The 22,660-nt window shown below is 43.1% G+C and overlaps 1 protein-coding gene across 2 annotated transcripts in view; it reads left to right on the top strand.

Annotated features, from left to right (window-relative positions):
• The window catches only part of EML6 (EMAP like 6), a 373,229-nt gene that overhangs the window by 175,463 nt on the left and 175,106 nt on the right, over positions 1 to 22,660 (top strand). For both annotated transcript variants that reach the window (XM_065401031.1, XM_065401032.1), the window contains exons 9-10: positions 8,901 to 9,157; positions 12,334 to 12,546. In XM_065401031.1, the coding sequence (XP_065257103.1) occupies positions 8,901 to 9,157; positions 12,334 to 12,546 (470 nt within the window). The remainder of the gene's footprint in view (positions 1 to 8,900; positions 9,158 to 12,333; positions 12,547 to 22,660) is intronic.

Below are 22,660 nucleotides of genomic sequence, written 5' to 3' on the forward strand. Positions count from 1 at the left end.
CTGGTAGAAGGCAAATATACTGGCCACTGGATGAACAATTTTCTGTTCCCTGAGTGACCAGAGCAGGGGCTGCCCTAGAGCAATCAGGACACCTGGTTTAAAAAGGACCTCCCATCCCTCCAGCTCCTGATCGGACACAGGAGGAGTTGACCTGGTCTGTGAGAAACACCAGAAGGGAAGGTCTAAATTGGAAAGGGATCTGGCCTGTCCCTGACCCACTAAGTGGGACACAGAGACTGTGGGGATTGTTCTCCATTTCCCCCATGCTGGCCAGTGATGAGGTTAGCTGAGTGGATGGCAGGTTTGAGCCACTAGCAAAAGTAGCCAAACTGAGGGCTGCCGTGAATCTCTGAGGTGAGCAAATTCGCCTATAAGCGCAGGACCCACCAAGGCAGAGGAGGAACTTTGTCACACTATACAAGGGGCAGAAGCAATCCACAATCAGAACCTCCATTTTTCTGCTTCATGTTATGTGAAATAGAAAAAATTACCCATTCATTTCTATGGAAAGCCAAAGCAATATAACATGTCCATCTTACTGAGCACTCTTTACTCCAGGAAGACTTTCATTTATGTCAACAAAGGTTTTGCATGAGTAAAAGATTCTGAATAGGGCCCTAATAAATCATTTATTATTGAGGTTGGTGGATAAAAGAATTAAAAATTAGTACATAATAGAAGTAAAATGCATGATATTGTTATGCAGTCAAGGCTTTTTAATAGGAAGAAAGGAACACTTCTTTGGATACTTGAAGTACACATCCCAAATACATAAGTACAAAGGTATTCCTCACCCAGTGAAGATTTGCAAAAGGTGTGCACTAAGAGGGTATTAATAATCTTATGGCTGGGAGAGCATAAACAGTGAAGAAAACCCAGGGAGATCTGTCAGCTATTCTCTAACACAAAAATGACTTTTAAACTTCTAAATTTGTTCAGCTGTATAGTCATACAATTTTTATTTAAAGTCATTAAAAGTACTGCCACATAATAGTACTAGCACAGACTTTTACAAAGCTTAATTTTTAAATAATGTAGTAATATTACATTAAAACTCCTTTTAAAAGATCAGTTTCATTCTCTGGCAATTAATCTCGTCTCTGGCCCACGGTAATCTTGTTTTTGATGATTTGGCTGGCATTTAATATTATTCATGATTCTGATGTTAGATACTGGTAATAACAAATCCTGGATCCATTATTCTAGCCTTAAAAAAATGACAATGTTTGTGTGGGAAACCCTAAGTGTAAGTGTTTCTCCATCTATTCCTGTTCCAAGGTTTCTTGGAAGATGAGCAATTCTGCAAACCCTGAATGCAGGAAACTGTGGGTTCTGGCAATATATTTTTCTCTTTTTTTTAGGGTCAGATTCTGATCCAAATGGACTCTGTGGCATGGAGCTCTCAGAATCTCAGTGATTTGGGTCCTGTGGCCATAAACGGGAAATCTAGAGGGTGGCATTTCCTGTTGTGGAGTGGTTATATCAGCTCTAGTCACTACTAAACTATTGCATAGAGTTGGTAGAACATTTTTTTGTCAAAACACTTTTTCAAGAAAAAATGGTTCTTTGAGATGTGTTGCACATGTCCATTCTACTGCAGGTGTGTGCAAGCCCACTTGTCAGAGATTTTTCCCTTCGTGGTACCATGCAAAAGTATAAAGGGCAGAGCTGCCTCTGACCTCCCGCGCCCGCAGCAGTTCCTTCTTACCACCCGTGACAGTTGTAGGAATGTGTGGTCTTGCTATTGCAAAATTTCCCCTCATATTTGTATGTAGTTGGTACTTGTTTTAGTAGTTTTTGTAGTTTAGACTGTTTGGTAGATATAGAAATATTGTTTTTTAAAGTGTTTTTAAAGCTTCAATTCCCACTGCTGAGTCCCAGTGGTAGGGCATGGCATGGTCCACGGGTTTCAAGCCCTGCCCTTCCTGCAAGAAACCAATGCCTGTGAGTGACCTGCACTCAGGATACCTGAAGTGTCATGGGGAGACTTACATCAGGATCGGTTTCAAATTTGCAGGGACTTTAACCCAATAACCAAGAAAAACAGGGAGGCCAGACTCAAGTTTCTTTTGATGGAGGCAGCCCTGCATCAACCCTTAGAGCCTTCGGAGTGGGTACTGAGTGCATCTGCATCCATCAGAAGTGTTCCCTCTGTTTTGATTGAGCTTTGGGGCCTATTGCCCTCCCTAGTAGTGTGGGAGAGACACCAGAAGAAGACATTTAAGGGCCCAGTCTCTGGGAGATTGAGGTCCCCAGCACCTAAGTCCAGCAGGCACATGGACAAGCACAACAGAGTGCACTCAAGGCCAAGGCACTTTCCAAGGCAGTCATCTGCTCAGCAGGGACTATCAACTCTGGCACCGGCACCGTTGAGATTGGCCCCCGAAGTGGCTCCATTTAGTTCAACAGTACTGTTCCGGTACCGTCTACTCTGGCTTATGTGACAGCATGGGATCTGGTGATTCTCAATGTGCCGGCTTTGCCAGCGATCCAATAATCTTCTTGCCCAGTACCAGTGCCCACTGTAACTTTATTGACTTTGTCCCAGCATGCGGTACTGTGGGTGCCTCTAGTACTCCGTGTATGTCTTCATGTGGTACTTTCAAGAAGGAAGCCAGCCATGATCTCACTGATAGCACCATCTCCAGGCTCCCAACATTGATCTTGGGCAATGATTGGAATAACCCCTACTTGGTTAGAGGAGGCTGGTTCATCTTCAAACTCCGAGTTTGGCTCCCGTGTGTCGCAGCCGGACCATGAACCATTCCCCTTCCACAGCCTACCATCCTTGGTATTCCTTTGAGGCTCCATCTTGGCCATCAACCAGAGACCATTGACTGGGAAGTAGTTGGGCTCTGAGACCTTACCAATAGACATTTTGGACCCCTTAGGTTTTTTTTCCTTCCTCCAGGTCATCTCCACACCCTCCCTACTCTGCTTCATCAAGTAGGCACCAAGATTTACCACACCAGGTGCAGAGGGAGACCACTCTCAGTAACAGGCTCAGTACCGAGCAGGAGGAAATTCTCCCTTTAGAGGAATTGAAGAAGGCTCCACTACAGTCAGTTTTGGCTTTCTCCTCTTTCATCACCTGATGAGGCAGTGGAATCAGAAAGTTCCTCACTTCCCCCTGAGGATTATAGGCTCATCAGGACTTGTTCAAGAGGGTGACTTCCACTCTGGATATCCAGGTGGAAGAGGTTGGAGAAAGGTCTCACAGGCTGGTTAACGTCTTAGCTTCTGTGGAACCATCGAGAGTAGTGCTTCCAATTAATGAAGCTATCCTGAGCCCACCAAAGTGTTGTGACAAACTCCATCTTCGCTTCTCCCACCTAGCAGAAAAGGCCAAGCACAGATATTCTATTCTCTCAGGGGGATTTGAACATTTTTACACCACCCCACTCCGGGATTGGTGGTAGTCTGAGCTGCCAATGAGAGAGAATACAGTGGCAGCAGACATCTACCCCCAAAGGAAAGGATGCAAAGAAGTTAGATCTCTTTAGCAAAGACTTTAGAAAAGCTCTTGATACGGTCTCCCACAGTATTCTTGCCAGCAAGTTAAAAAAGTATGGATTGGATGAATGGACTATAAGGTGGAGAGAAAGCTGGCTAGATCGTCGGGCTCAATGGGTAGTGATCAACGGTTCAATGTCTAGTTGGCAGCTGGTATCAAGTGGAGTGCCCCAGGGGTTGGTCCTGGGGCCGGTTTTGTTCAACATCTTTATTAATGATCTGGAGGATGGGATAGATTGCACCCTCAGCAAGTTCGTGGATGACACTAAGCTGGGGGGAGATATGCTGGAGGATAGGGCTAGGGTCCAGAGTGACCTAGACAAATTGGAGGATTGGGCCAAAAGAAATCTGATGAGGTTCAACAAGGACAAATGCAGAGTCCTGCACTTAGGACGGAAGAATCCCATGCACTACTACAGACTAGGGACCGACTGGCTAAATAGCAGTTCTGCAGAAAAGGACCTGGGGATTACAGTGGATGAGAAGCTGGATATGAGTCAGCAGTGTGCCCTTGTTGCCAAGAAGGCTAACGGCATATTGGGCTGCATTAGTAGGAGCATTGCCAGCAGATCGAGGGAAGTGATTTCCCCCTCTATTCAGCACTGGTGAGGCCACATCTGGAGTACTGCATCCAGTTTTGGGCCCCCCACTACAGAAAGGATGTGGACAAATTGGAGAGAGTCCAGCGGAGGGCAACGAAAATGATTAGGGGGCTGGGGCACATGACTTACGAGGAGAGGCTGAGGGAACTGGGCTTGTTTAATCTGCAGAAGAGAAGAGTGAGGGGGGATTTGATAGCAGCCTTCAACTACCTGAAGGGGGGTTCCAAAGAGGATAGAACTTGGCTATTCTCAGTGGTGGCAGATGACAGAACAAGTAGCAATGGTCTCAAGTTACAGAGTGGGAGCGTAGCGGGGCCCCGCTCCAGTTTGGAAGGGGTTAAAAACAGCCCTGGGAAAGGGCTGCCCCGGGGAGCCAATCATGAGGGGGCTTGAGGCAGCCAATCAGAGCCCGGCTGGGCCAGTATAAGAAGGGCTCCTGGGGAGAAGGAGTGGAGCAAGAAGGACCTAGCTGCCTGGTAGAGACATGGGTACCTTGGACAGAGCAGTACTGGGAAAGGGCAGGCTGAGCTGGGGAGCTCTGGCCTGGCAACCTCCCAGGCTGAGGCCTTGCAGCAAAGGCCTGAGGAGGTACTAGGGCTGCAGGGAGGCAGCCAGGGCAAGAAAAGGCAACATGTCCAACCACCTTGCTATTGATGAGTGGCCTTTTCAGACTGCAGTTTGCCCCTGAGAGAAGGGCCTAGATTATGACTGGCAGTAGCCGCTGAGGCAAGGTAGGTATAGGGGGGTTGGGGTTCCCCTGAGAAGGGAGACCCAGAGTGTGGGGACACTGCCAAGAGGCAGCACCCCAAGGTAAGGGGCACCGTGGTTCGGGTGGGATGCGGGGCCTGAACTGGTGGAGATAAAGAGACTGCAGAGGGGCAGGTAAGGGCAGGGGAGAAACTGGACAGAGGAGGGCGCTCCTGAGCTGGTTGAGCTAATTCCCAGACTGACCAGCAGGAGGCACTGTGCCGATGAGTCAGCGTTGTTACAGGTGTAATCTCTCCTCCAGCTGGGAGTCATAGAGGAAGTTCCTCAGTTATGCAGAGGGAAGGAGTTTTATTCCCACTATTTTCTGATCCCAAAAGCAAAGGGAAGACTCAGACCCATACTAGTCCTGTGGCAGCTCAACAAACATCAGAAGAAAATAAACTTTCATATGGTCACACTGGCTTCCATTATCTCCTCCCTTGACCCTGGAGACTGGTATGCTTCCCTTGTCCTAAAAGACTTGTATTTTCACATGGCAATACATCAAAGCCGCAGAAAATTCCTCAGGTTTTTGGTAAATCAATCCCACTACCAGTTCACAATATTACTGGTTGGCCTGTCCACAACTCCATGGGTGTTCACAAAGTACTACATTACAGTGGTGGCAGTATTCCTGAAGAAGTCAGGAGTTCAAGTTCTTCCCTACCTGGACAACTGGCTCAGTACTGTCCAGTGTGTCTGTCATCCAGTACACCTTCAATGTGCTAGGGTTGCTCATCAACATACAAAAGTCAATCCTGTCACCTGTAGAAAATGTAGAATTTATAGGAGCAGTCTTGGACTTTATGGAACCCAAGGCCTTCCTTTCACAGATAAGATTCCAGACTATGCTGGCCATTGTGTTAGACCTGAAGGCCAATGATAGTATGCACTTGCCTCAAACTTCTGGGGCAATTGGCCTCATACACTTATGTAGTTTAACTTGCCAGGCTCTGTCTCTGGAAGCTGCAAAGGTGGCTGGCATCGGTGTAATTTACAATTTGTCTTCCCCTAGACATGGTGGTTCAGGAGCTCACTCCAATCTTGGCCTCTCTAGACTGGTGGAGAGACCCTTCAAGGTGTGTGTGTATAGAGGGGTTCTGTTTGCTCTTCCTTAACCATCTTTGACCATAGCTATGGACACGTCTGCCCTAGGTTGAGGGGCTCACTTGTGGTCCCTGAAACTCAAAGTTTATGGTCTGCTCAGGATTTAACCCTACATATAAAATGTCAGTGAACTAAGGACCATCTGGCTAGCATATCAAGCCTTCCTTCCCCATAACAAGGGAAAAAATCTTCTCATACTCGCAGACAATACAGCTGCCGTGTTCTATGAGAACAGGCAAAGAGGGGCATGGTCAACTTGCCAGGATGCAATGTGGCTGTGGTACTTTCGTATTGCTAACTCAATCCATCTCAAAGCCTCTCACCCTTCCAGGTGTTCAAAACAATCTTGCAGATGCATTAAGCAGATCTTTTACCAGTAACCATGGTCTCTCCTACCAGACACAGCCAGATACATTTTCCAACTGTGGGAGACTCCCCATATAGACCTGTTGTAACAAAAGTCAACAGGAAGTGTCATCAGTTTTGTTCTTGAGCAGGTCACAGCCCACAGTCTCTGATGGATGCTTTCCTGTTGCCTTGGACAGACAAGCTCCCATATGCATTTCCCCCAGTTTCACTTCTATCCAGAATGTTGTTGAAAATCAGGCAGCAGCATGCTCGAGTCATACTCATAGATTCAGTATGATCTCAGCAACATTGGTTTTCTACTAAGCTGACCTTTTTATACAGAGCTCTATTGCCACTACCAACTGGACTCAGACCTGATCTCTCAGGACCATGGTCACCTCCTCCACCCTAACCTGCAGGCCCTCCATCTGATAGTCTAGCTGCTCCATGGCTAACAGGAGGAGGTTTGTGCAAAGGGGATTCAAGATGTACTTGTAAATAGTAAAAAGCCTTCTCCTGGGTTTATTTACCTGGCAAAGTGTAAGAGATTCTCCATTTGCTCCCAGCAAAAAGGCATTCACTCTGTCTGGGCTCTGCTCCATCATGTGTTGGACTATTTGTTACACTTGAAACAACAAGGTCTTGCCATTAGTTCCATCAAGATCTATCTAGCAGCTAAAACAACGAGGAGTCCTTGTGGCACCTGTCACCTATTGATAATTGTTCATTTTTCTCCAATCCTTTGACAGTTAGATTCGTGCAGGGTTTATATCCTCAAGTACAGGATCCTATTCCCCCTTAAGACTTAAACCTGGCATTAGAAAAGCTAATGGGTCCTCCTTTTGAACCATTGGCTAGCTGTTCATTGCTCCATCTCTCTATAAAGATAGACTTTTTTGATGCAATCACCTCAGCCAGGAGAGCGAGTGAATTACAAGTACTAGTTTCTGGACCTCCATATACAATCTTCTACAAAAACAAACCCTCATTTGAAGTTTCTCACCAAGGTGGACCTTACTTCCACATTAATCAGGCAATATATTTACCAACTTTTCCCCCCTAAGCCTCATAATCATAGGGATGAGGAGACGCTCGACACATTAGACATTAGAGGAGTGTTAGCATTTTACTTGGACAGGACTAAACCATTTAGGCCATTGTCTCAAATTGTTCCTGGCAATTACAGACAGAATGAAGGGCCTTCTTCTTGTATTCATTTGTGCTGTGACTTGGCTGATGTTCTGCCACTGAATAGAATGCTAGCACGTTCAACCAGATCTCATGCAGCTTTTCTGGGCCAGCTGCCTATTCTGGACATTTGCAAAGCAGCAACTTGGTCATCAGTTCATACCTTTGCTTCACTTTATGCCATCTCTCAGCAGTCTAGAAATGATGCCAGATTTGGACATGTGGTCCTTCAGTCATTAATCAGATAGATTCTGATTCTACCTCCTGATCAAACTACTTGTGAGTCACCTGAAGTGGAATAATATATGGAGATATACCTATCTCATAGAACTGGAAGGGACCTTGCAAGGTCATCAAGTCCAGCCCCCTGGAATGAAAATGTGCAACACATCTCAAAGAACAACAGTTACAGGACAGGTTCATAACCAATTTCTTTATGACAAAATGGAAATATTCAAAGAAATAATGTGTTTTCTTTGACAGTTTTGGAGTGTTTGTTTGAAAAACCAAAACCCAACATTTTTTCAGATTTTGGGTTTTCAAGTAATACCCAAAACATTTTGATGAAACATTTCAATGAAAAGAAATTGTTTTCTTGTGGAGGAAAAAAAAATCATTCCTTGACCAGCTTCACCACTAATACCACCAAATCCCACAGTCTATTCCTACTCTTAATGTTGTTTATTCTCCTCTCTGAATTCTGTGATAGATCTGCAACAAGAAAAGTCTCATTAAAGTTTATTCAAATTTATAAACTTTGAGGCCACGTAGCAGTAATGAAGCAAACTAAAAATACATTATTTTTAAAATGTTAAAAGTTCCATGAGGTAACACAAGCAGCTTCATCTCCAAAAATCTTCCTTAGAGCCCCAGTCTATAATATAATCAATATAATGCTGACTGGCTTTGATACTAAGTAGTCTCTTGTACAGAAAAAACCTAACTTATCCTACTATAATGGAAAACAGTTACATTACATCCCCAAATATACTTTACATAACTTAGAGTAGCAGTTCATATTTTGAGTTCATAATTTTCTTTCTAATGAAAAACATTTACAAAGAGGTATAGTCATTTCTCTTTCTAAACTAGAAAAAAACAAGATGAAAGCAGTTAATTGGCCGTGAGGAGTATAACAAAGAGAATCATAAATGTTTATAAATGTCAAGTCAAAATGGTAAAGTCACTTTGCTAGACATAAACCTGTTTGTTTTGCTTTAAAACTTATGAGTATAGACAGTAAGAGCAACAGAGACTTTTCAGAATGGAGGATTCTGACTTCTGAAGTCTGATTTTGCTTTTAGAAAGTGTTTAGTATGTCTGTCTTAATTTAAATATTTTTGGGTTTCATATTTACAAGTCCATAATTCATATTCTTGCTCTTGGTTCTTTCAGAGATATGACAGAGGTAGTTCATATTAAAGACCGAAAGGAAGTAATTCATGAAATGAAATTTTCACCAGATGGCTCTTATCTTGCTGTGGGTTCTAATGATGGCCTCGTGGATATCTATGCAGTTGCTCAACGATACAAGAAGATAGGAGAATGCAACAAGTCTTCTAGTTTTATTACTCATATTGACTGGTCTGTGGATAGTAAATTCTTGCAAACCAATGATGGTGCAGGAGAGCGACTGTTCTACAAAATGCCATGTAAGTTCAGAGAAGTTAGATTTATGAACAAATAAGCTAGTTTTATGGTTTCTAAGAGGACAATACAATATGTGTATTCAAATTTTACATCTCAAAGCAGAAATACTTGTTTATTATTTACCTAAATATCTATTGTTTACTTATAAAATCAGATATATTTACAATTCATATTAATCTTTAGTAAAAGAAATATCTCTCCACATCAGTATTCATCTAATTGCACATTTCCCATAGTATTATATTATATACTGACCCACTAAAGAAATAAATTCTAGATCATCATTAACGTCTGAAAAAGCCACCCTTTGTTATACACTGGTTTTCATTCCATTCATATAATGCATAATTCTGGAATTGGTGGTTAAACTAATTATTAAGAATGTTTCGGTAAATGTCAAATGTATCCTTGAAATATAAACGTTTTCAAAATTCCACAATAATTATTGGCACTCCAAAATGACACTGTTAAGCTTTGACAGGGCCACTGGAAATCATGAACACAGATCATGCCAGAAAGTCCTCAGCAGAAGACTGGAAATGTATGGGTAACAGCAGTTTGAAGAGCTGTACAGCCTAAAGTGTAGTAACGAGTTTAGTATTAGAAAGAGGGACTGAGAGTAGAGTTCATTCTACCCAAGAGAGTAGCTAATTCACTTTAAACCTAAACTTGTCCACTCTTCCAACACTGATCTTATGTAGAACAAAAACTGCTAATCATAAGAGCTGGTCAGAAAATGGAGTCCCATGCCCCACCATGCCCAGGCTTCCATGGTCTAGGATACTGGCTGTGCATCACAGAGCCTGGAAGTCATGAGAACTCAGTCTTGAGACAGAGCTCTCAGGATATCCAGGCTCCAGGGCACAGCGTTGGGAACCTGCAGGTTCTTGGATGGAACCCCACACCACCAGAGAGAACCCCACAGCAGGGAGCCTGGAAGCCATGCCAACCCTGGCTCAAGCTGGGGCTTTCAGGATTTATGGGCTTTCTGCTGTGGAGCTGGGATTCTGGGAGACCTGGCCCTGGGGCAGTCTGCATGATATGGCTACCCTGGATACGCATACCCTGGTAGCCCAGGCAGCTGCTGAATAAAATTGACATTCTTGTCCATTTCATTGCTGTTTGTTTCTCCCAAACTGCAAATCTTGAGTTTTGGCCAGATCTACTAATCATGACAAACTATGTAATGGTTTTGTGACATTAACAACATAAAGATTATGATGAGACTACTAAACTCATTTTCACTTGTGACCTTGGCCAGGATTTGAATCCAGATCACCAAAAGTGAAAAGCTAATATATTAGCCTGCACCAAAATTTAGAATTTTAAAGGTTCTTTATATTATTTATACATTTGAAAGGACAAGCACATAATAAGTTCTTTGGGGCCTGATCATATGTGTTTGTACAGCACCTAGCACAACAGGATCACAATCCTGCATGGACCCTCTGAGTGCTACCATAGTAAAAATCATTAATTTTGTTTAAAGCTTAATAAGTAAGTACCTAGATTAAAACTGCCTTTCAGATTTAGAAAAATATGACAAATAACAGGAAAAGATTTTGTTTTGGTTTAAAACATGTCTTCATCAAAATGAGTGTAAAAACTAGTTTAAAAATGATTACCTAAATCTCTCATGTTAAACTTTATTTAATTGTCATCACTGTGTTAACTTTAAAATGAACAAATCTTAAAAAAAATCAGTTTATGACCAGCATTCCTCTGTTTCTCAAAGTTTGCATCACTTGAGGTTTCCATATCTGCATGTAATATACATATGTCCTGGGGAATAACAATTTGAAAGTTTTTTTGCTAATATTAAATAATGAGTAGCACAGAGGAAAAAATGTTTACTTCAATAAATTGTGGCACATTAAAGGCTAAATTAAGCATATCCAGCACATAGATAATATAGTGACAGGCACTTCAGAATTGTTGTTAGATTTACATTTAGATTAAAATGTTTTTAATATTCTTCTGGCCAAGAAATCCAGTGGGCTGTACATCCCTAATAGCTTTATAATCATTTTAGAATGAAAGCTAAAGATTTACTCTATATTTAACAATTTTGAAGAAAAAAGAAATGTTACAATTAATTGATTTCAGATAATTTTTAATGTCTATTGTATATATGAGCTTGAACCAAAAACCCTGGATTTGACACCCCCAAGAATTAGACCCAGCTCTAATTTAGTGAAGTTTTAAAATTAGATTGCTTTCTTTTCAGCTGACATCTCCTTATATGTTTAAAATGTAGCTAATGCATTCTATCACATGTGGTAAGTTTAACTTTGTTTCCCCTACAGAATTGTTATAGTCTTCTTGGGACAAGTCCAAAGTTCTTCATAACAATTCTTGAAATTATTCTTCAATGAAATTTGACTTCAAACATTACTCTGCTGATCAGCTCATGTTGTGTTGCTGATACAATCTTAATACAATAGGATTACTTGCGATCATTGCAAATGAAACATGAATAAAAATGTTTGTCAGCTAATATTCTTTCCCCAATTATGTTCTCCTAGTACATACAAGACATTCAGAAATGCTATTTACATAGGGAGCATTAAAGATTACCATGAAGTAATAACATGCCTAATTAACTTAGGGGAAAGCTATTACCCATAGAAAAGTCTTTGTTAATGTAAAGAGTTATTGTATAGTGACAGATTAACCAAATATTCTCATTTAATTGATATTATATAATCCAATAAAGCAAATTCCTGTACCAGTTGTAAAAGTGAAGTTAATAAATGGAGGTAGGTTTAGGATAGGATATTTTAGAATTTTAGTCCTCATTTCAAAATTTGAATTAGTATATATTATTTTATTAATTTTATAGCACCTAAAAGTGTTCTCTTTATTTATGTGTATATGTAACTGTACAGTTAGAGACATTTCTTTTGTAGAACTGCTATAGAAGATGTGACTTTTTGAGTCAAAATGGTGTAAAATCAGGATCTAGATAATCTGTAAAGTGCTCAGATTCTACAGTGATGATCTAGGAAAAATCATAACCAGATAGATCATGTTTATTTAAAATAAAATAATCTTTCTTTCTTTCTTGACATAAAAACACTGAGCTCAAAAAGAACACACAACTAACTATAATGGAGAAAAGCATCTTTTTAATGGAAAGATAATTGGTTAAACAGCATATTAATTTGACTATTTTCAGCTGGGAAGCATTTAACAAGCAAAGATGAGATCAAAGGAATTCATTGGGCCTCATGGACCTGTGTGATAGGGCCTGAAGTGAATGGAATTTGGCCAAAATATACCAACATTACAGATGTCAACTCTGTGGATGGAAATTACAGTAGCTCAGTGCTAGTGACTGGAGATGATTTTGGATTTGTAAAATTATTCAAATTTCCTTGCCTAAAGAAAGGTAAGACACAGTTTTCGTCTCAGGAATTAAGTAATTAAACTGCCACGGAATGTATGCCATATTACACTGATATTATACTAATATAATTATTGGGAATTTAATCTCCCCTTGATGTCCATTCAAAACTGCCATTAATATTAATGAGAATGATGTGCACATAGGAGAGAATATGTTCCATTGATTCTAAAATGATCAGTTGAGTGGGTATTGCCTTATGTAACACTTAATATAAGCAGATGTCAAATAAGACTATTCTAATAACTTTCCAGAAGAGTGTATTTCTTTTCCCCTGCATATTTTAGACCCTTGCCTTTTAGTAAAATATTCCTATTTCACCATTCTGGAAAAGATCCACTTGTTGCAATTGAGCTATTGTTACTATCATAGCATCTTTATAACTCTGTCCTATAAAAATCATCTCCTTACTAGCATAATATATTCATGTATTGATGAGACAGACTGGGGAGAGGGCTTTTTTAAATATTTGGATCCTGGTTATTGAGAAACCGATCAGCTCTGCAAAAGACTTATGTCTGGTCTAGACGACATACCTATATTGGTATATCTATGTCGCTCGGAGTGTGAAAAATCCACATGCCTGAGCAATGTAATTATACCGACCTAACCACCCATGTAAATAGCGCAATGTCAACGGGAGAGTTTCTCCTGCTGACATAGCTACCGCCTCTCAGGGACATGGATTAACTATGCCAATGGGAATGCTCTCTCCTGTCAGCTTGGAGTGTCTTCGTTAAAGTGCTACAGCGGTGCAGCTGTGCCAATGCAGTGTTTTAAGTGTAGATGTGCTCTGAACTTTTGGGGAGAAATCTACTTTACTAGCTAGGAAAGGTAACTATTGATAAGTGTAGACTCATGTTTGCATTTTATGATTTTGTTTAGTATTGTAACCACTTGTTTCCACCACTCTACTTTGTTTCTAGTTAAATCTTAATTCTTACTTAAATAAATGATTTTCTGTTTTATTATAAGTGCTCACAAGTGCTGTGTGGTTTACAGGAACAGTGGTTTAAGGTAAAACTGGCAAGCTACAGTACATCTTGGGGTGCAGAGGATCTGGAATTTCTGAGAGTAGCCAGTGTTGGGCTGGATATCACAGGGGAATGACTCAAAGGGATTCAAAGATTGGGGTGTACCTGTTGTTAACCTGCAAGGCAAAGGAAGGGCTGGCATAAGCCCACCTTGAGTGGCTGAAATGGCAGTGTCAGTAGCAGTGTCAGGGAGCTAATACCCAGCTAGCCCAAGAAAGACTCCCTCTCACTGGAGGCAGAGGGTAACAAGGGGATTCTCGGTTTTGGGTACCTTGAAAACAGGCAGTCTTTCCCAAATCCTTTCATCAGGCAGGGAGATAGGCAACTTTTTTTTATTTGGGAAGGACTACAGTTAAAAGTAATAGCTGTTAAATATTATTTTCACATTACCTAATTGTTGTAGCAGGGACAGTCCACGGATAACTCAGTGTGTTCTCGTCAGCCTAGCAGGGAACAGTCTGTGATGGCCTCAGCTGCTTGAAGTCCCTATCTTTTCCCCCAGGATACCAGCTGGTTCTTGGTAGCTGGGCCTGGGTTGAAGTTCTTTCCTGCAGCAGGCTCTGGCTCCTTTCTTCCCTTGCTGGGAAATAGCTCAGCAAGCAGGGTCACCTCTTCTTGGGAGGTGAGATCTGTGCATCTGGGTGGGGCTCACCATCTGTGCTTCTCCCACTCTTTTTCAGCTAGGCTGACTGTTTCCCTCATTTCACAAAATTACTGATACTCTTTCTGTCTCTGTGCATGAGGACTTCTGATTCTCTCTCTCGGAGGAAACCAGAGATAGGTCCAGCCAGCTGACTCTCCTCTGGGGCTGACTCCTAGAGCCTCCTGATTGTCTCTTCACATCTTTCTCCACCCCTGTCAGTATGCTCTTTTCACTAAGAAAGTGGAGAGGCTAGACATTATGGAGACTGTGATTCTTTGGCTGTCCTTTTGTAGCCTGTGGCCCAAGTCCCATCAGGCCTGGAGGTCAAATGACCTCAAGCTGCCATCTTATTTCTAGTGTTTTCTTTGTCATTGTCTCTGGGTGAGAGAGGAACCAAGGGAGTTACATAAGCAAAACAGAAAAGTCATTGTTTTCTATAATAATTAGCAGATCAGGAGTAGGCTGTTCCCGTTCTTCTTTCTGCCGCATTGTAGACTGTTCTACAGAGAACATAGTGACTATATAATACCAAGAGGCCAGCTAAATATTTCAGAGTATTGGGGGGGAAGGTTTTGTTTTAGTTTTAGTTTTAGTTTTATTCTGTAATCTTGCACCATTCTTACTAAGTGAGTAGTGATTGAATCATAGAATCATAGAGGATTAGGGTTGGAAGAGACCTCACAAGGTCATCTAGTCCAATCCCCTGTTCAAAGCAGGACCAATACCAACTAAATCATCCCAGCCAAGGCCTTGTCAAGCCAGGCCTTAAAAACCTCTAAGGATGGAGATTCCACCACCTCCCTACGTAACCCATTCCAGTGCTTCACCACCCTCCTAGTGAAATAGTGTTTCCTAATATCCAACCTAGACCTCCCCCACTGCAATTTGAGACCATTGCTTCTTGTTCTGTCATCTGCTACCACTGAGAACAGCTGAGGTCCATCCTCTTTGGAACCCCCCTTAAGGTAGTTGAAGGCTGCTATCAAATCCCCCCTCACTCTTCTCTTCTGCAGACTAAATAACTCCAGTTCCCTCAGCCTCTCCTTGTAAGTCATGTGCCCCAGCCCCCTAATCATTTTTGTTGCCCTCCACTGGACTCTCTCCATTTGTCCACATCCCTTCTGTAGTTTGGGGACCAAAACTGGGCGCAGTACTCCAGGTGTGGCCTCACCAGTGTCGAATAGAGGGGAATAATCACTTCCCTCGATCTGCTGGCAATGCTCCTACTAATACAGCCCAATATGCCATTGACCTTTTTGGCAATGAGGGCACAGTGCTGACTTATATCCAGCTTCTCGTCCACTGTAATCCCCAGGTCCTTTTTTGCAGAACTGCTGCTTAGCCAGTCGATCCCCAGCCTATAGCGGTGCATAGGATTCTTCCGTCCTAAGTGCAGGAATCTGCACTTGTCCTTGTTGAACCTCATCAGCAGGAGCGCTGCCAGCTTTTCCGCCGCCCTAGGGCGGCGGAAGGTCCCGCCCCGAAATGCCAGGACTGTGCCAGGACTTCCAATTCTTCCTGCTTGTTTCTCAGGCTTCTTGCATTCATGTACATGCACCTAAGATAACTAGCCGATTGCCCTACTTTCTCAGTATGAATCAGGAGGCTTCCCATCTTGTACCCTCCTCCTTGTGTTTCCTCCCGGTATCCCACTCCCACACTTAACTCTGGGCTTAGGTCACCATTCCCCTGCGAACCTAGTTTAAAGCCCTCCTCACTAGATTAGCAAGCCTGCCTGTGAAGATGCTCTTCCCTCTCTTCGTTAGGTGGCTCCCATCTCTTCAGCATCCCATGGTTGAAGAATCCAAAGCCCTCTCTCCAACACCACCTGCGTAACCACACATTCACCTCCACAATTTGACGGTCCCTACCTGGGCCTTTTCCTTCAACAGGGAGGATGGATGAGAACACGACTTGCGCCTCAAATTCCTTTATCCTTCTTCCCAGAGCCACATAGTCTGCAGTGATCCGCTCAAGGTCATTCTTGGCAGTATCATTGGTGCCCACGTGGAGAAGTAGGAAGGGGTAGCGGTCCGAGGTCTTGATCAGTCTGTCTCTGTCACATCCTGGATTCTAGCTCCAGGCAAGCAGCACACTTCTTGAGTCTCCCGGTCTGGTCGGCAGATGGATGACTCCGTCCCCCTTAGGAGGGAGTCCCTGACCACCACCACCCATCTCCTCCTCTTGGGAGTGGTGGTCATGGAACCCCCATCCCTAGGACAATGCATCACATGCCTTCCGGCTGATGGGGTCTCCTTCTGATACCTTCCCTCAGAGGGCTCTTCCAAATCCTTCTCCGCACTAATACCTGTGCAGAGAGTCTGAAAACAGTTTCGCACCTCCATCTGCATTGAGGGTACATAGGTTCTCTTCTTTCTTCCTCTGGCGGTCACATGCTGCCAATAGTCTTCCCTGCTGTGCACTGCACTCTCTGAATCTTCAGCATGTTTTGCTTCCAGAACCAAACCCTGACTTCTATCCAGAAAATCTTCATTTTTTTGATGCAACGCAGGGTTGATACATGGCTCTCTAGTCCTCTAACCTTCTCTTCCAATATGCAGACCAGCTTGCACTTCATACAGACGAAGGCACTTCTGTCCTCTGGGAGAAAGACAAACATGGCACATTCTGAGCAGGTCACAGCAACTGATCTCTCACTATCCATGTCTTCCTTCTAAGAAGCCCCACAGACATTGAATGTACTGCTCACAGGATCCTGAAAGGCAAAAACATTCTGTGCAAACTCCCTGCAGGTGAACTCCCAGGCAAACTCCCTCTATTTGCCTGTCCTCTGTTCGTTGAAGTACAAAATAAAAGTCTATTTTAAAGGGGCTAAAGTGAAATAATTTAAAACATGGCTCATTAAAAAGAAGGAAGCTACATTTTCAACAACAAGTTAATCAACTGAGTTATCTCTGCCATTGCCTGCAACTAGAATCAAATGCCAGTTGCCTGATACTGTTAACATTTCTGAGACACCTAACCAATCATGACTTAAATCTTTCCCTGTGTGTAACTTTGGAAGACAAGGCCATTCTTTCAGCTTACCCTGGTTTGGTGACTTTCAGTGGCTCCCTTATTCTGACTCTAGTGACAGTGGGTATTTTGACACTGGAACAAAAGACCCATGGCATGGCTGCAGCTGGCCCGGGTCAGCTGACTCAGGTTTGAGGGGATCAGGCTATGGGGCTGTAAAATTCCTGGATAGATGTTTGGGCCTGGGCTGGTGCTCAAGCTTTCAAACAGTCTCGATTCTCTAATTGGAAAAAGTATTGAGACAAGTGTTACTAGGAAATAGTTGATATTCTTCAAAGACCACAGAGAATGTTGGTGACATATTAAGTTTTCAGTACTCTTGGAAAAAAGACAAGAACTCTGAAATATTGAAAATACTTTGGAATATGTTATCTTGCAAGACAAAGATTTTCATTTGAAATATTCCCTTCAGTGGAGAGGTGAACTACAACTTTATTAAATTTCTTTGTTTGCAGGAAAAATATGCTCTTTTATGTTTCAAAGTGGCTGAAAAAGAGTCAAGACAAATTCAGAAGTCCAGTTATTGAAAGTGAGATAATCATGGCAATTAAAATTGTAAGGAATATTTCTGAGAACATTTTTGGGAAGTGGTATATGATAATGATAGATGAAACAGTCTTCTCCAACAAAGAGCAAGGAGTTTTGTGTGATATGTAGATGATGACATGGATGTTTATGAAGTGTTCATTCTTTCAGCTTACCCTGGTTTGGTGACTTTCAGTGGCTCCCTTATTCTGATTCTAGTGACAGTGGGTATGTTGACACTGGAATAAAAGACCCGTGGCATGGCTGCAGCTGGCCCAGGTCAGCTGACTCAGGTTTGAGGGAATCAGGCTATGGGACTGTAAAATTCCTGGGTAGATGTTTGGGCCTGGGCTGGTGCTCAAGCTTTCAAACAGTCTCGATTCTCTAATTGGAAAAAGTATTGAGACTTGTCGGCAAGTTAAAGAAGTATGGGCTGGATGAATGGACTGTAAGGTGGATAGAAAGCTGGCTAGATCGTCGGGCTTAACGGGTAGTGATCAATGGCTCCATGTCTAGCTGGCAGCCGGTATCAAGCGGAGTGACCCAAGGGTCGGTCCTGGGGCTGGTTTTGTTCAATATCTTCATTAATGATCTGGAGGATGGCGTGGACTGCACCCTCAGCAAGTTTGCAGATGACACTAAACTGGGAGGAGTGGTAGATATGCTGGAGGATAGGGATAGGATACAGAGGGACCTAAACAATTAGAGGATTGGGCCAAAAGAAATCTGATGATGTTCAACAAGGACAAGTGCAGAGTCCTGCACTTAGGACGGAAGAATCCCATGCACTGCTACAGACTAGGGACCGAATGGTTAGGCAGCAGTTCTGCAGAAAAGGACCTAGGGGTTACAGTGGACGAGAAGCTGGATATGAGTCAACAGTGTGCCCTTGTTGCCAAGAAGGCTAATGGCATTTTGGGCTGTATAACTAGGGGCATTGCCAGCAGATCGAGGGACGTGATCATTCCCCTCTATTCGGCATTGGTGAGGCCTCATCTGGAGTACCGTGTCCAGTTTTGGGCCCCACGCTACAAGAAGTATGTGGAAAAATTGGAAAGAGTCCAGTGGAGGGCAACAAAAATGATTAGGGAGCTGGAGCATATGATTTATGAGGAGAGGCTGAGGGAACTGGGATTATTTAGTCTGCAGAAGAAAAGAACGAGGGGGGATTTGATAGCTGCTTTCAACTACCTGAAAGGGGGTTCCAAAGAGGATGGATCTAGACTGTTCTCAGTGGTAGCAGATGACAGAACAAGGAGCAATGGTCTCAAGTTGCAGTGGGGGAGGTTTAGGTTGGATATTAGGAAAAACTTTTTCACTAGGAGGGTGGTGAATCACTGGAATGGGTTACCTAGGGAGGTGGTGGAATCTCCTTCCTTAGAGGTTTTTAAGGTCAGGCTTGACAAAGCCCTGGCTGGGATGATTTAGTTGGGGATTGGTCCTGCTTTGAGCAGGGGGTTGGACTAGATGACCTCCTGAGGTCCCTTCCAACCCTAATATTCTATGATTCTATGATTGTACAATGCAGTTGGTTCACCAGCGTAGGTAATCGTATCAGTAATTAAAGATATATTATTGCATCTAATCCTGAGGATCAACAACTGTCATGGAAAATACTATGATGGCGCTGCTGACAGGCTTAGTTCAGGTGTAGCAACCAGATTGCAACAGGTGAAACTAGCAGTTTTTGTTCAAATGCCTATCCCTATGTGTGTTCCTTCATGTACTTCATGTGCCTGAGACTGGAAGATTCATGCTAGTAGTGTTCATTGGTCTGTGTCTGCACTGTTCCTGTCCTCTTGCACCAAATCAAAAGTATAAGGGGCAGTGTGGACTGATTGTTTCTCCAATTCCTTTCTGCCACCATAGTCTGAGACAGAGCCTACAATGTCCATAGATTTGATCCTTCTACTTGATTCTGTAAATATTGTATATATAAAGTTCTGTTAGATAGTTATTAATTTACTCAATATAGTTAGTTAGGACTTGGGAGTTTGCCTCCCTGCTCCTGATTTCGGGTTTGGAATATGCCTTGGATTTCGTGCTTCAAAAATTGCATCTTCTGCCCTCAAGCTGCCTTGGTCAGTGACGACGGTCAGAGGTGCCTGTACTGCCTCAGAGAAGTGCACATCTCCGCCAAGTGCAGTATGTGCTGCTCCTTCCCCAGCCAAACTTACCAGGTACAGGAATTCAAACTGAAGAGGCATCTGATACAGTGTGTAATGAGGGCTCAGTCATATCCAGGCTAGGAGACCACCCCTCCCTTATTCTCGTCAGAAGCTTCAAAAAACATGCCTCCTAGCACCATTACTTTGGACACAGGGATGAGTAAGAATAGAGCCAAGGACTCTTTTTCTCAGGGAAGGCATTCTCAAAAGTCTAGAAAGACGTGCCCCTTTAGTCCACCTCTAAGAGGAGTGCTTCTTCCCCAACACTTCCTGTATTGCGTGACTCTTTGCACCCTGTCCCAGGAGGTTCAGAAACTCTGAAGAGTCACTGCACCAATTTGCAGGCTCCAAAAACTAAGGGTGCTTCAGCTCCAGCGCTGTTTGCAACAGCTGGTTTGTCATCAGTAACGAACAACGACTGCCATTGTGAGGCCAGTACCAGCAAAGCACAGAGAGTCCCTTGAACTGATGGTACCTTCATGCTCACATAGTGAAGTTTTGACTTCCAAGGGATTTCATACACTGGCTCTGTCAATATGGGGAGAAACTAACTGAGGAGAGGTATATGACAACAGAGTATCCTCCCAGATCTGCAGTCTCTCATCTTATTGGATCTTATTGTATCTGGTCCTATCTAGGGAGGTTCTGACACCATCATTCCATGAGCAGTATAAAGGGAGAAGCTGGTCTCCAGTCTGTCTACCAATAGGGGCATTGCAGCACCTACCATACTGCTGGCACCACCATTAGAATTGAACCCTACATTCTCCTCTTCAAGACAATTCAACATTGAGGAGGGACTGACATCATCTCCACAACAGAAGGTGAGCCCAGATAGAGGATTGAGAATCTCCTGGGCTCCCCCACGACCTATGCTACGGGGACCGCCTCAACCCATGTTGGATTCTTCTCACTGGCCTTACTGGGGATGTGGGACCCATACATGCAATATTCAGAAGTGGTACAGTCCTATCAAGAATCACACCATCCTTTCTCCACCAAGAGACCAATCTGGCCTGCTCCAGGAGCCTGTGGAGGATTCAGCAGTTCTGCTGGTTCTGCCAAGAATATCATCTTCATCTCCTAACAAGGCAGTTGCCCTGGTCTCACCGTCTCTGCTGGATGATCACAAGCAGATCCTGGGATCTGCTGTTAAGGAGGGTTGCTGATATACTCCAGATTCCTCTGAAGGAAGTCCAAGAGACATCCCACAAACTCCTGGACATTTTACAGAATGCAGTGTGTCATAAGGTGGTGCTCTCCGTCATATCCTATAGTGGCCAAAGTAGTGAAATATTCCAGCAACATGCGCAGCTATTCCTCAGATGGCAGAAAAGAGGTACTTTGTTCTAAGTGAGGGAGCAGAATTTTTATTCACGCATCTTGCCCTGAATTTCCTGGTTGTTCAGGCTGCTCCAGAAAGGAGTAGGCAACAAGACACCCCTTCAGATAAGGCGGCTAAATGCTTGGACCTCCTAGGGAAAAAAGTGTTTACATCTTCCATTCTGCAATTCCGAATAGCCAGTTATCAGGCACTACTTGTGAAGTATGATTTCATCATCTACTGCAAGTTTTCGGAATTCAGAGACAAGTTCCTTCAGGAAGACAAAGTGCAATTCCAAACCCTCCAACCTGCTGCCTGTTAATTTCATTTGGTGACCCCTAGTTCTTGAAGATAAACATCAATGACGTAGAGTTCACAGTTAATGTATCTGATGTGGTTTTCATAAATAAACTACAAAGAACACGAGCAGCCCTATCCCAGAGAGAAAAATCAACTTTTCCTGTCCTGGCAAAGCAAAATTTCCTATCTCTGTGTGCACTGATCATTAAGGGAAAGATGAACAATAAGACTTGCATGGCAGAATTGTGGAATTAGCACCAGAAAAATCCTCACTCATCAAGTTAGCAGGCTAGTGATTGACCTCTTTGTATCTGGAAACAGCAATAAAGTGACCTGTATCCTCTTCAGGAAAGGTCAAGATGTGATGTGGGGAATGACTTCTCACAAAGTTGGGCAATGTTTCTTCCATATGCCTCCCTGCCTTTTCCACTGCTTTCCAGGACTATACAAAAGATAAATACTTTTTATGCCTTTCTGACTGAAGAGGTCTGGACTCTCAGGCAGGATTAACTTAGCATTGGACCTTTGGATGTCTCTGTCTCACAGAGGACGTCTGCTATTGCAAAAGTCAATCATCCATAGTATAAAAACCAATCCTTATCCTGGTCCAGACAGGTTCAAAATGGATATTTGTGTGAAGTGATTTTCAAAAGAAGTCAATGAATAGAACTTATTCTACTGGCTGGTGCAAAGTCCATAGTTTAACTAATATGTTAAGTATAGCCTTGACATCGTCCAGGAGGTGTTAATGTGGCCTTAATAGGCAAAGAGGTTAAGCCTTTGTAGTATAATGTCTTCAGCATGTTCAAGAAAAGGAAGTTTTGTACAAATCCCAACTTTAAATGCTTCCTTAGGGCACCAACCTTTATTCCAGCCCCACAAGCTCATAAATAAATAGGTCAGAATCTAAATTCCCTCTAAGCTGCGCGGCCGGGTGGCCACCCAGCAGGCTATCAAGTGCTGTGCACTTCAGGTGTCCCTCCCCCCACTGCTGTGCTGCTCCTGCCCTTTGCCTTGGAGCCCGTGCCCAGCTGCTACCGGGAGCCTCCTGCTTGCTGTGCAGATCAGG

This window comes from Emys orbicularis, chromosome 3, assembly GCF_028017835.1.
Source record: "Emys orbicularis isolate rEmyOrb1 chromosome 3, rEmyOrb1.hap1, whole genome shotgun sequence".
NCBI lineage: Eukaryota > Metazoa > Chordata > Testudines > Emydidae > Emys > Emys orbicularis.